This window comes from Talpa occidentalis, unplaced genomic scaffold (genome assembly GCF_014898055.3).
Source record: "Talpa occidentalis isolate TD23 unplaced genomic scaffold, MPIMG_talOcc4v2.1 talOcc4.3, whole genome shotgun sequence".
Lineage (NCBI taxonomy): Eukaryota > Metazoa > Chordata > Mammalia > Eulipotyphla > Talpidae > Talpa > Talpa occidentalis.
The window spans coordinates 97254310-97267261 of NW_023603184.1; the positions used below are offsets into that span (position 1 = coordinate 97254310).

The 12952-nt window shown below is 34.5% G+C and overlaps 1 protein-coding gene across 2 annotated transcripts in view; it reads left to right on the top strand.

Moving 5' to 3' along the window:
- The window catches only part of LOC119255883 (sodium channel protein type 2 subunit alpha), a 73087-nt gene that overhangs the window by 43900 nt on the left and 16235 nt on the right, over positions 1–12952 (top strand). For both annotated transcript variants that reach the window (XM_037523445.2, XM_054699809.1), the window contains one exon: positions 7029–7149. In XM_037523445.2, coding sequence (XP_037379342.1) covers positions 7029–7149 — 121 coding nt within the window. The remainder of the gene's footprint in view (positions 1–7028; positions 7150–12952) is intronic.

Consider the following 12952-nt stretch of genomic DNA (forward strand, 5'->3'; position numbering starts at 1 on the left):
AGAAATTACATTCAGTGAAAAGTAAAAATGCATGCCTTTACAGATGATCTAACTTCCATTTAACATTAGAGTTTTGAATATGCTAAAAGCTGAGGGGGAAATCTAGAAGTTTTTTAAAAATTTGCAGAACTTTTTCCTACCCTAACCTCTCCCCACTTGTTAATATAGCCCCAGAAGTGTATTTTGCTGGTAATTTTTTGTCCAGTGATATATTAACTTTTTCTGAAGGGTAATCTGCAAATTAAAGTAATCCCTTACTCTTATGCAAACTTCCTAAAGGATATTTTAATGTGATAATAGTGTTGATGAACTGGAATTATGTTTTGGCTGCTGGCAGCCTGGATACGGTTTTTATCTGCTTTGGTCTAGGGAAAAATAACATCGCTCTATTTAGCAATTAACCAAACATATTTTTCATTTAGACTATGATTCCCTTGGAGATTTTATTGATACTTATCCCTAAAACTTCTAAGACTGAAAGAAAAGGAAGTAAATGTCTTATGTACACCAAAAAATAACAAAACAGATTTATAGATGATATGCTCAACCTGAAATTAGGTCTGGAATCCACCTTCTTCATCTGTCATTTGTATTATTCACTCCTCTATTTCATTAGACTCTACTGAGAAACGTGTCCCTGAACAATATTATTTAACTATCTCTTATACTAAAAACTCCCATATAGGAAAAAAACCATTGTGATCTCTGCTCCTTTCATGTTTTTAGAAAAAGGAACTCCTTTCTTTGTTATGTGACTATGACAATAAATGTAACACCATTTGATGGGCACCCTTGGGTGGCCCATTCATTTCCTATTAAAATCACATTTTCATGCACAAGTACTTCCTCAATCCAACTTTTTTGAAGAAATAGTATTAAATACTTTGTCATTTGGATTCAGTTGCCTTCCTTCCTGTCATTAAAACTAAAATCATCCTAACATAAGCATATTTAGCAGTTTGGAAGCAACACTGATCATGCCATTCCAGGAGACTGCTTTTATTCTTTGGAACCAAATATTTAGCCAGTGGCACTCTAGATCACAAAAGACAGTGTCTAAGTATTGGAGGAATGATATCAGTAAAAATGGGACCCAAGAAGTGTAATTGCTAACAATTGAACACAGATACACATATACACAAAGGAAAATTATTTTTTCCTATCGTGTACTCATTCTTCAAAAAAAAAAAAAAACCTGGAATTTTACTCTTTAATATAATGGTTACCATTCCCAGTTACTTGGAAAGAGGCAAAGCTAGTTTCTTTATTTTTCAATACCCCACCTTCCAAGTTCCTTTGTGCAGAGGTTTATGAGGAAAGTGATAATCAGATATCTTTTTTACTAGTATATCTAGTATATTTAACTGAAGTACAGTGGAACAGAAACTAAGTGGGAACTTAGTGGTTTAAATGGAATTGATTTATTCTTAACCTTCATATTTTTAAGTTTCCAATTTCTCTAATATATTGCTGATCCTCCCTCAAGACACACTATCTGCTCTCTAAAAGAATGTACTTTACTATGATACAAGGAGGAGGGTGGAGAGAAGAAATATGTAGGAAAGATTTGGGTAGGTGATGGTGAAATAAGTTGAGGAGGAAAAGATCTATGATTTTATCCTAGAAAATGTGGAGTCCTCAAGGGAATTGTGATTAAGGGAGAAAATCAGCTTTAAGTAGCCTTAATGTAAGAACAAAATGAACCAAGTATGTATGTTTTGGGGCACTATCTACTGAGGGATAGGTCACTATGATTGATACAAGGCTTTACTTTTGCCATCCCAAGAAAGATATTTAAAGTTCTGTAACTTATGGCCTAGAAAATTTTATAATGCATTTATTAGAGAGACAGAATTCATCTGGATAATATAAGAATACTTTTTTTTTAAGATTTATATATTTGTTTGTACAAGCACTGGGTATAGTCAGAAGCACAGGAGGGTGAGAGAATTCACCAGAGCCAGAGGGGAGAGCAGATCAGGCAGACTGATGGAGTACACTGCTGAGGGGAGCAGCAGGTGGCAGGAGAGGTCTGCGCGCCATGTAGGACCCTCGCCTGGTGGCCAGGGATCAAACCGGCTCTGCAGAGGCTGCAGGCAGCTTCACAGCCCAGTGCTCAACCGCTGCGCCACCAGGGAGACCCAGGATAATATAGTAAGAATACTTTTGATTTTACTATGGTCCTTATAAAGAAGGTGACACCAACAATTCCTTTCTGGTGTTAATATCACTTTGGCCTTAGAACTATCCCAAAGAATGAAAGTCCATCACTTTCATTGTTTCAATGTTAAGATGCTTCATGAAAAATGACCCGGAGCTCCTTAAATACAGATTATAATTAGAATCCATGTGGAACAAAGGATTGTCATTCTTGGAGAACAAAGCAATTATATATGAAATACCTGGTTTTATGTTTATTTGAATTATCTCTTCTTTAAAACACCATTTCTTTTTTACAATCAGATCAGAAAATACTTCTCTTTTCCCAAATTATATACAATCTTTATTAATTGCATATTCTTAAAAATGGGTGTTTACCACATAATGAAGAACAAGTGTATCTATGAAAACTGTAATAGGAAGTGATGTTTCTTTCCCTTTTTCTGTTGTGATTAATTATTTTTAAAAGCATTTTTACCTTCTGAAAGGAAGATTATTAGTTTGGCATGTTAATGTTTCATAGTAATTTGTCAATGATAAAGTAAGTAGAAGTAGGAAGTATAGTGTTTACAAGTACAAAATGAATATTGCTTGTCTTGGTATTTATTTATTAGATCTATAAGCAAAATATGATTCTGCCCTGCTTACCTCCCATGACTGTAATTACCTAGTATGTAGAAGAATTTATCAGATGTCTAATAGGAAGAATGCTGCAGGATGAGGTTTTCATTTAAAAAAAAATCAACGTTTCCATCTGAAAGTAAATGGCTGTTGCTGCTATTCATAATAATAGCACATAATAATTGGCTATTCCTGTTTGATTTTTTTCACTATCCTGATAGTGGAGCGCATTCAAACTTTGTTAAAGTTAGTCAGTCCTCTTGTTACCTGATAAATGAGTACAGGAAAAAAGTGAATCTAAATGTGTAAATTTTACCAAAGGGAAATATACAAAATACCAAATATAAAACTTGAAAATATTAACATGTTTCTATTTTTATCAATTCATATTTTAGCCCCTTATTCTTATGGCAATTTGTGGTGAGTGATACTTACAATGGAACATTTAGAAACAACCTATATTTGAAAACTCTTCTTTAAGTACCTGAATTCTAATAATTCCATGTAATAATGTATATTTGACAGTTTTAATTGGTGAATTAATTGGCCATATCTGCAGTTAGAAGTGATTATAATTATGGCCATATCTGAAGATTAAGAGCCTTATACTCTTAATTGACTCATTTTCTTTTTATTGGCTCTTTATGCATTTTAACTGTTTTATAATATATTATAATAAGATATTTTATAAGATATTTTATAAGATATTATATTAACCTTGTATGATGTTACAAAATCATTGAATTGATTTTATCAAGAAAAGTTTTATAAATCACAATCTTTTACCTATTATCTTAGGATTATTATCTAAAGTAAACTTTTGTTCATGAAATATTTCAATGTTTATTTAGCTCTACTCCACATTAATACTTACAGGAATATGAATATAACTTTAATTAATACTAACTCCATGGTCATGCAACATGGGAATCAACAATATGGCAAGCTCTATCTTGAACCAACAATATTTATCTACATGTATCATATCTACAAACATCTTGAATTAACAAAGGTTGAGTTTACTTCTAATTTACAAAATAATTCTCTAGGGAATCCAGGAAAAATGGGAAACAGAAGACCCCAAATCCAGCAACTGACACTATGACTTTCAACAAGATGATTCAAGCCACATTTCCTTCTCTAAACAAACACTGTGCTGATTATGCTGAGGATTAGTGTGCAGCTTAAATTCTTATTTGTAAACCAAGTAAAGCAATGTGTATAACAGGTAGACCCTGTGCTATTTCACATCAGCAAGAAGAAGAAGATTGCTTCTATTTAAAAATTCACATTCACAGGGATAGAGTCCCCATGTAGATTCATGTGTATAGAGTGGAAAGAGGGAAAATATTGTCCAGATGACTTAGTATTAGTTTTTCTGATTCCAGACTTAAACTACAGTTTACTTTGTAGACTCATTCTAGGCCTGAATAATTGGAAGCCTGGAGTTGAGATAGCACTCCTAATTCTGAATATTGCTAGTTATTACTTTTACAATTTAGAATATCACAGAATTCATGCCACTTAACTCTTAAATGAGAGTATTACTTGTATTCCCTTGAATGAGAAAGTAAGTATTAATAGAAAGTGTGAGAAGTAGTCAATGGTGGAATAAGCCTATGCATTGGTCATTCATTCATTTACTCAAAAAATATCTATGGAGCACAAATACTGCTGACAGGTACTAGGGTTACTAAAATACCAAAGTAGACTCTCTCCTTCAAAAGATTAAGTCTGATGAAGCACATCTTCTAGAGACAAAAAATACTTTCGTGTTGCACTTATGAAAAAATAATAACCTGATCTTTAAATGCTAACTATTTAGCTTCAATAAAGAGACATCTATTAACTCTTTTTTAAAAAAAAAATATTTATGCAAGAACTAGGGTACAGTCAGAGGCGCAGGAGGGTGAGGGGATTCACCAGAGACAGAGCAGGAAGCAGAACAGGCAGACAGACCAGAGGCTCTGCTGAGGGGAGCAGTAGGGAGACAGGAGAGGTCTGCTGCGCCATGTGGGAATCTCCCTGGCCGTCCGGGAATCAAACCTGCACTGCAGAGGCTGGGGACAGCACTTCATAGTGCTGCGCTTAACCCACTGTGCCACCAGGGAGGCCTTGTCTATTAACTCTTTATCAATACTAAAATACTAAATGAAGTGAGTGATAGTTGATGCTATAAGGATCATCTTCTGAACATCTGGAACCTAGATTCCCTTGGGTGTGCTGTCTAATGGACTGTCAAGGGCTACTCTTAGGAGAAATTTATTCATTCGTTCATTTGATCTTTAAATAATATTGAGAACCTGCAACCTTCCTACATGTCAGCTCTGATATAGGCATTCACCAATGCCAGCCTGAGCCTGTGGAGCACCTGAATATGGAGCTCCTAAATATTTTTTCTTGACATACCCCCAGTTTTCCCCCCAATTTGTATTTGCAGTTTGATCCTTTCTTCCTAACAGGAATGTTTTCCATTTCTTATGGAAATGAGCTGTCTGCAGTTAGACCAGATATGACTAAGCTTCAGTTTTTCTGTTTGAAAATGTATTTCAACATCCTGCAAATGATAAGATCAGTACTTTCAGGTCCCTAATATATAACAACTTCATGTGAATCAGATGGATTGAAATGAGAATTATTTAGTCCTGTCTTAGGCAACTACGGGTGTGTAAACACAACTATCCTTATGTAAGGAAGTATATGTGTACATGAAAGGAAGTATAATGACAAAGGAAATTAGAAAGTGTAAAAAATTAGAATTTGTAATAAATTTTCTCACTGATATTTCATCTTAAAATAAAATATATTCAAATTTTAAATAAATATCATGATTGTCTAATATTTTGATATATTTGATAAATAGAAAAAGAAATCAATAGAACTTCAAGCAACTAATAATATATAATCCTTGATTTAACTATTTTGTTCAAATTAAAAATTAATCCTCAAACTGCTTCTAAGAAAGTAGACTTATCTAATATATATACTCACACTGGTATTGTTAAACTGCACAAACAAAAGCATTTTCAATCTCATATGGATGACATATAAATGTTTTTACTTCTTCAGCACCATCATGCCTACTAAATATTTATATAAAGAAAATTATTTTCACAAAATGAAGGAGCTATCTTCCTAGGGAAGTCCACATAATCCTTAGCCCAAATGTAAGGGCAACATTTCTGTACTAACTACAACATCTATTTTATAACAGTTCAACATACTTCAGTGTGCATTTTATCATGTGCTTAACTCATCCCCTTTATAAAATAGCTCTTCTTGGCTCAGCCATTTCCTAATGTTATGCATTAATGGTAATAACATTATAACAGGTTGGAGAATGCTGTGGCCCAAACTACTCTGATTCCATGTGGCACTCATACCTGGCCCTGTGTATTTTCTGCAGCCTTATAAGACTAGGTTAAAGACTGGGATACCTTCATTTATGCTGATCCCATGAATGACCTGTCTTGGTTAAAGTTTGTTGCAATTCAGGATTTAAAATAACTTATTTCTATTACATTTTTCTTTTGGTAGCATTTGGTCTAAACTAAAGGAAAGCAAAATGTCAACCAGGTTAATTTATGTCTGTGTTTACAGGACAGGTAATAGTGCCAGAGTAACAAGTAGTTTCCAAATGCACAATGAAACACAGGAGTGCATTGGCCAAAGAGAATGCAAAATATCAGCTCTTGCTATAAAGCTAATAATGTGCTGTTCTTCTTTGAAGTTAGACCACTATAGAATATATTTAATTTAATAACAATGAGTAGTGTATGTTTTCATGTCAATGAAAAGTGGATAAATTTAGATTGTTGCTGTTTATGTGCATTTGATTAAATCTTTTCTGCATTTGACATGAAAATAAACTTGTGCAGCTTTCGTTGGTTGGGTCACAATTTTAGAATAAAAAAAAATATAGCAATTTCAAACTAATTTACAAAAGCAAAATCATATATAACCATATGACTCTGGCAGTTTACATAACTCTGCAGGATTTCATTTCAGATTCTCCATACATGATTTAATCAAAAACTATTTAAGATGTGAGCACCATAATTTTAAAGAAAAAAATACTGTGGTGCTGTATCTAATCTTGTGACCTCCCACCTCTACTAAAGCGGACTGGCATTATTTTTAAGATATTTTTAAATTACAGATCAAGGAAATATGGAGATTTGAGGGTACGTCTTTTGATTCTTACAAGGAAAGTATTTTAAAAACTTTTCTGTGGAATTGATTTTCAGAAGCTAAATGCAACTAGTTCATCTGAAGGCAGCACAGTTGATATAGGAGCTCCCGCTGAGGGAGAACAACCTGAGGTTGAACCTGAAGAATCCCTTGAACCTGAAGCCTGTTTCACCGAAGGTAAGCGAACTGACACTCACGCTCAGCTTCTCTACCTGCCCATCTATTCTCTCTCTACCCTCCCACTATCTATCTAACTGTTCATTTGTTTGTTTCTTGCTTTTTCTATGTCAAAGCAAAGATGATTTTTAAAAGGTAAGATTTAGTTTATACACAGATATTCTTATTTTTGGGCTCCTGTTGAACATTAAGAAATGCTGCTATTTGGGTTTTATTGTGGCCTACCAAAGTATCTAAGAATGAAAGTGAAGTCAGATCGCTCTCTCAGCTTTAAAAAGTAAAAGATAGCAATTTTTGAAAGTTAAAGAAGTAGCTTAATTTACTGTTTTTGTCAGATCATAATGTGTTCTAAATTGATGAGTAGACATTTAAAACTGTCCATGAGTAACAGTTATCTGAATATAGTAAGGTCAATTTTTTTTATTATTTGTGAATTATAATAAATAATAGATATTTAAATGCCAGAATATAGTATGGGTTATTTAATATGGGGCACCATGCTATTGGAGTAACTAATCTCAAGAGAATTTTTAAAGAAAGCGAAAATTATATTATTTGAGGTAGTATCATTGATCAGTTATCTCTTGGACAATTATGTATGAAACCACCAGATGCTTTTTTGCATAAAATGAAAAACATTTTTTTTTTTTCCTAGAGTTTGTGGGTGGGGCTCTCTGGTGGCGCAGAGGTTAAAGTCTCAGCACTATCAAGCTATTGTTAGCCACTGTGGCATGCGTTCAAACCCGGGCCTGGGAGCTGACCCACATGGTATAGCAGGCCTCTCCTACCTGGCCTGCTACTGCTCCCTTCAGCAGTGTATTTCAGTAGATCTGCCTGTTCAGCTCCCTACTCTGTCTCTAGTGAATCTCTCACCACCGCCCTAACCCACACCTCTGGCCTGCACCCCAGTTCTTATATGCATAAATAAAGCTTAAAAAAATAACCATGGAATAATTTTTTTTTTAAAGTTTATGGGTCACCTGATGGTTTTGGTTTTGTTCATATGGGTAGGTTTTCTCTTGGATGATACAGTTTGGCTGACCCCACTCCACTCTGCTCTGGCCTAGTCCTCTACACGCTGGTCAAACTTGTTTTCTTTATCTAAGCAGAGCCTAAGTTGCAAGGGCTTGTCAAGCCTCCACTGTGTTAGGATTACCCCTGGACTGTTCACCAAAAACAAACTCACCTGGCCAACCCTGGCTCAGTGTGGGAATGTACTACCCATGATGAAAATAGTCACAAAATTAGTAAAATACCATAGGGTATGAAATTCCTAAAGTTTCTGTATAAATCACCATCGTAGGTAGGGAAATGGTTCTTTAAAATCTTTGGAATCTCTTTCATTTTTAATTCACTGTTAGTTTTAACAACTATTTAACAATTCATTCTGTCTTTGCCCCAAGTTCATTTTCATATAGTGATTTCATAACCACAGGTTAATTTTATTTTTTTTTATTCTTTATTCCATAAGTTCTTTTTTTTTAAATAATAAATTTTATTTTTATATTCCCCCATACAATTGCAAACGCCCCATTCTGACCCCAATCCTTCCCCTCCCGCCCCCCACCCCCAAAAAGTGTCTCTGGTTCGTAGTTTTTTGTTGATTTTGATTTTCACTTTCTTATATTCATTTTCCTGGTCCCTTATTTAAGTTTTCTAGATTCCTGCTATGAGTGAGACCATCCGGTATTTTTCTTTTTCTTTTTGGCTTATTTCGCTGAGCATGATCCCTTCCAGCGCCATCCATGTTGCTGCAAATTGCATGTGTTTATCTTTTTTGAATGCTGAGTAATATTCCATGGTATATATGTACCACATCTTCTTGATCCAGTCATCTATTTTTGGGCATTTGGGTTGTTTCCAAAGCTTAGCTATTGTAAACAGTGCTGCTATAAACATAGGGGTGCAGGTGCTTTTTGGAATTGATGTTTCTGTGTCCTTTGGGTAAATACCTAGGAGTGGAATTGCTGGATCATATGGAAGCTCTATGTTTAGTAGGTCCAGAAATCTCCACACAGCTCTCCATAGTGGTTGGACCAGTTTGCACTCCCACCAACAGTGCACAAGAGTTCCTTTTTCTCCACACCCTCGCCAACATTTGTTGTTGCTAGTTTTTTTAATATGTGCCATTCTCACTGGTGTGAGATGGTATCTCATGGTAGTTTTGATTTGCATTTCCCTGATTACAAGTGATGTTGAACATTTTTTCATATGTCTGTTGGCCATTTGCATTTCCTCTTCAGAGAAGTTTCTTTTTAGCTCTTCTGCCCATTTTTTGACTGGATTATTTTCTTTGTTGTTGCTGAGTCTCATCAGCTCTTTGCAGATTTTTGTGATCAGTCCTTTATCATTAGTGTTGGGTGCAAAAATGTTCTCCCAGTTGGTGGGGTTTCTCTTTGTTTTTGTTATTGTCTCTTTTGCTGTGCAGAAGCTCTTTAATTTGATGTAGTCCCAGCTGTTTATCTTTGCCTTCACTATCACTGCTTTGGGTGATGTGTCTGTAAAGATGTCTTTGATGTGCAAATCCCGTAGTGTTTCGCCTATATTTCCTTCTATGTATTTTATGGTTTCAGGTCTTATGTCTAGTTCTTTAATCCATTTTTGAGTTGATTTTTGTGTATGGTGTGAGGTAGTGGTCAAGCTTCATTCTTTTGCATGTAGCGACCCAGTTTTCCCAGCACCATTTATTGAACAAACTTTCTTTGCTCCAATGCATAGTCTTTGCTCCTTTGTCAAAGATTAGTTGACCATAAATCTACCACAGGTTAATTTTAATAATAATGTCTGCCTCAAATTATTACTGGTTTTTTTTGTTTGTTTTTTTTTTTTTTCCTACAACTAACTCTAAAGGTGTTTCATTTGGGTGATGCATGTTTATATCAAGAACATTAAAGCTGTTTTAATTTAAACTTTAAGCCTTTCTAAAAGATAAAATTATATAGATGTTAGAAATCATAATTTATGTGAATAAATTCTGTCAAGGTTATCACAGATAATGTTGCATGTTTTCATAGATTTTGGGCTGAAATGCATTGGTGAAAATCTTTAAATATTAATTGTCAATTTTTGAATTGTATCATAGGGAGAGCTATTTGTTCAGCATATGTTATGAGAGAAATCACTTTCCATCATTTCCTTCAAAAATGTGCATTCATCTCCATGCAGTTAATGATTATGAAAAAAGTATGACTTCACGAACATTGAAATTGTATGTTACAAGAGTAATTTCTGTGGCATTAATTAGTACTCTTTCCCAGACAACTGACTAATTTTAGAGTCACATTTATATACAGTATTGTAACTATGATAACATCAGCATTTTCTATAAGGTATAAAGAAACATTGAAGTGTGAAATATTACCAACATAAGTTATATAAAATAATAATGAATAATAGGTAGATACCATCAAACTTCAACAAATTAAATATTTATGTCATATTTGCTTCAGAATTTTTATTTAAGAATGCAAAGATACACATTAGACCCTTTTTGTTTCCTTAATTCATTTCCTTCCTTCCCTCCCTCTCAAAGGTAAGACAATATCTCAAATTTGGCATTTAACATTCCTATTAACACTGGTCATTTTCTGCTAAATAGTATTTTTTATCTCATCTTTAGGTAGAAAAACAAAATTCAGTTTCATTTAATTCATTAAAATGAATATGTTCAGAGCATGTAATTCCTCTTTAGCTTTGGGAGACAGAAATGTTAAAAAGATCTTACCCTCAAAGAAACAATATATATGCTATTTACTTCTTAAATGATAAATTAATAAGTTAACAGTGCTTCATTAAATTTTCATTAAACAAAGGATATGACCTAATTGACATTAAAAAATTGCTTCCAGGGACCTCCCTGTTGGCACAAGGGGTTAAGTCTCAGCACTATCAAGGTATCAGCAGCCACTGTAGCATAAGTTCGATCCCTGGCCAGGGAGATACCCACATGACACATCAGACCTGTCCTGTTTTGCCTGCTGCTCCCCTCAACAGTGTATTTCAGTAGATCCATCTTTTCTGCTCCCCACTGTTTCTGGTGAATCCTTTCACACACACCCCACACACCTCTAGCCTACACCGCAGCTCTTGTGTGCATAAATAAATAAAATGCATCTTTTTTTGGCCTTTATTGTTGCTTTTATTTTTTTGTGACTACTTTGGTTTTTTTTTTTTTGTTTTTTTTGTTTTTTTACATCATTGTTTATTTTTAAATACGTAAAATACATCTTTCAAAAAAATAGCTTCCGATAAAATCTATGCAGAAAATCTTATGCTCCTTCAAAATAGTTTCCATTTTCCTACTCATTGAACAAGAGCCCTCTGTCATGACTCCTCTCCCATACTTCAGCACCCCCATATTCTGCGTGTTGTCCCATATTCTATTGTCAATCAGCAGTATCCTTGATTTATCACCACTGTTTTCCACCATTACCCTTACTTTCACTTTCTTTAGCATTCAGTTGTTTGAAACTTACAGGCTTAAACTTCTCCTGTTTTCTTTCTTCTGTCCATCCAATGCCTTGGATGCATAGAGACATAGATAATTTTTAGTGTTCCCATCAAGCAAATCTTCTTAACTCCCAAATGATCCTTTAATGTTTTTCCCATTAGCACGTTAATCTAAAATCTCTAACTCAGCCATATCGGCTCTCAACATCTTTTCCTGTCTTCATTCCTAATTCTCTCCTTTATGAAACTTCCAGACTTTCCACTATTTCTTTATTCCTTTATAGCTCCATGTATTAATCTGATACTTACACATCCTTCACAGTGAGCCCAAATTCATTTCCTACACAAGCCTCAATATCAGAAATTAATCTCTGCTTATGAAATTTCACAATATCTAATTTATTTTGTGATAATTGTTCTGTGTAGCTATAGAATTTGGGGCAAGTCTCCCCTACTTAAAAGACACATTTATTTTAAAGCAAGACTGTGTCTTCCACTTCAGGTATTATAATTTGTCCAGTGCAATTTCTTGAAAGCAGCAGGTATTCAATAAGTATTTGTTAATGAAGATTTGATCTGGCCATCCACAAATTACACAAAGATGTTTATTGTATTGTTGCTGTTAGTATAATTAAAGCAGCATAAGTATCCAATAATTGAGTAGTTATATAAATTCTTTCTCAGAGATGTATTGTGAAAGTTTCAAAATTCTATTTATTGATAATAAAATGAGAAATATTTATATAACACCATGAAGTGAACTAACTAAAATTCAGATATATATTATGTCTATATATGAGTGGAATCACACTCATAATCATAGGGTGGCTATATTAACTTTGGTGACCTTTCCTTTCAGTTTTTCACCAATGTTTTTATAATATAATATAATCCATTATAATAATCCTATAAACATTAAAATATTTTTTGAATGAATAACCAAAAGCTGTCTAGATAGTTGTTGTTTCCTACAGTGGAAACCATCATTAAAAAAAGGTATTTATGGGCCTCCCCGGTGGCGCAGCGGTTGAGCGCTGGGTTGCGAAGCTGCCCGCAGCCTCTGCGGCGCCAGTTCGATCCCCGGCTGCTCCCTGGCCACCGGAGGAGGGTCCCACATGGCGCGCAGACCTCTCCTGCCGCCCGCTGCTCCCCGCAGCAGTGTACTTCGGTCCTTCTGCCTGCTCTGCTCCCTGCTCTGGCTCTGGTGAATTCTCTCACCCTCCCGTGCTTCTGACTGTACCCAGTGCATGTATAAACAAAACAAACAAACAAACAAATAAATAAATAAATAAATAAATAAATAAATAAATAAGGTATTTATAATTTGTGAGATCATAATGGAGATGACTATCCC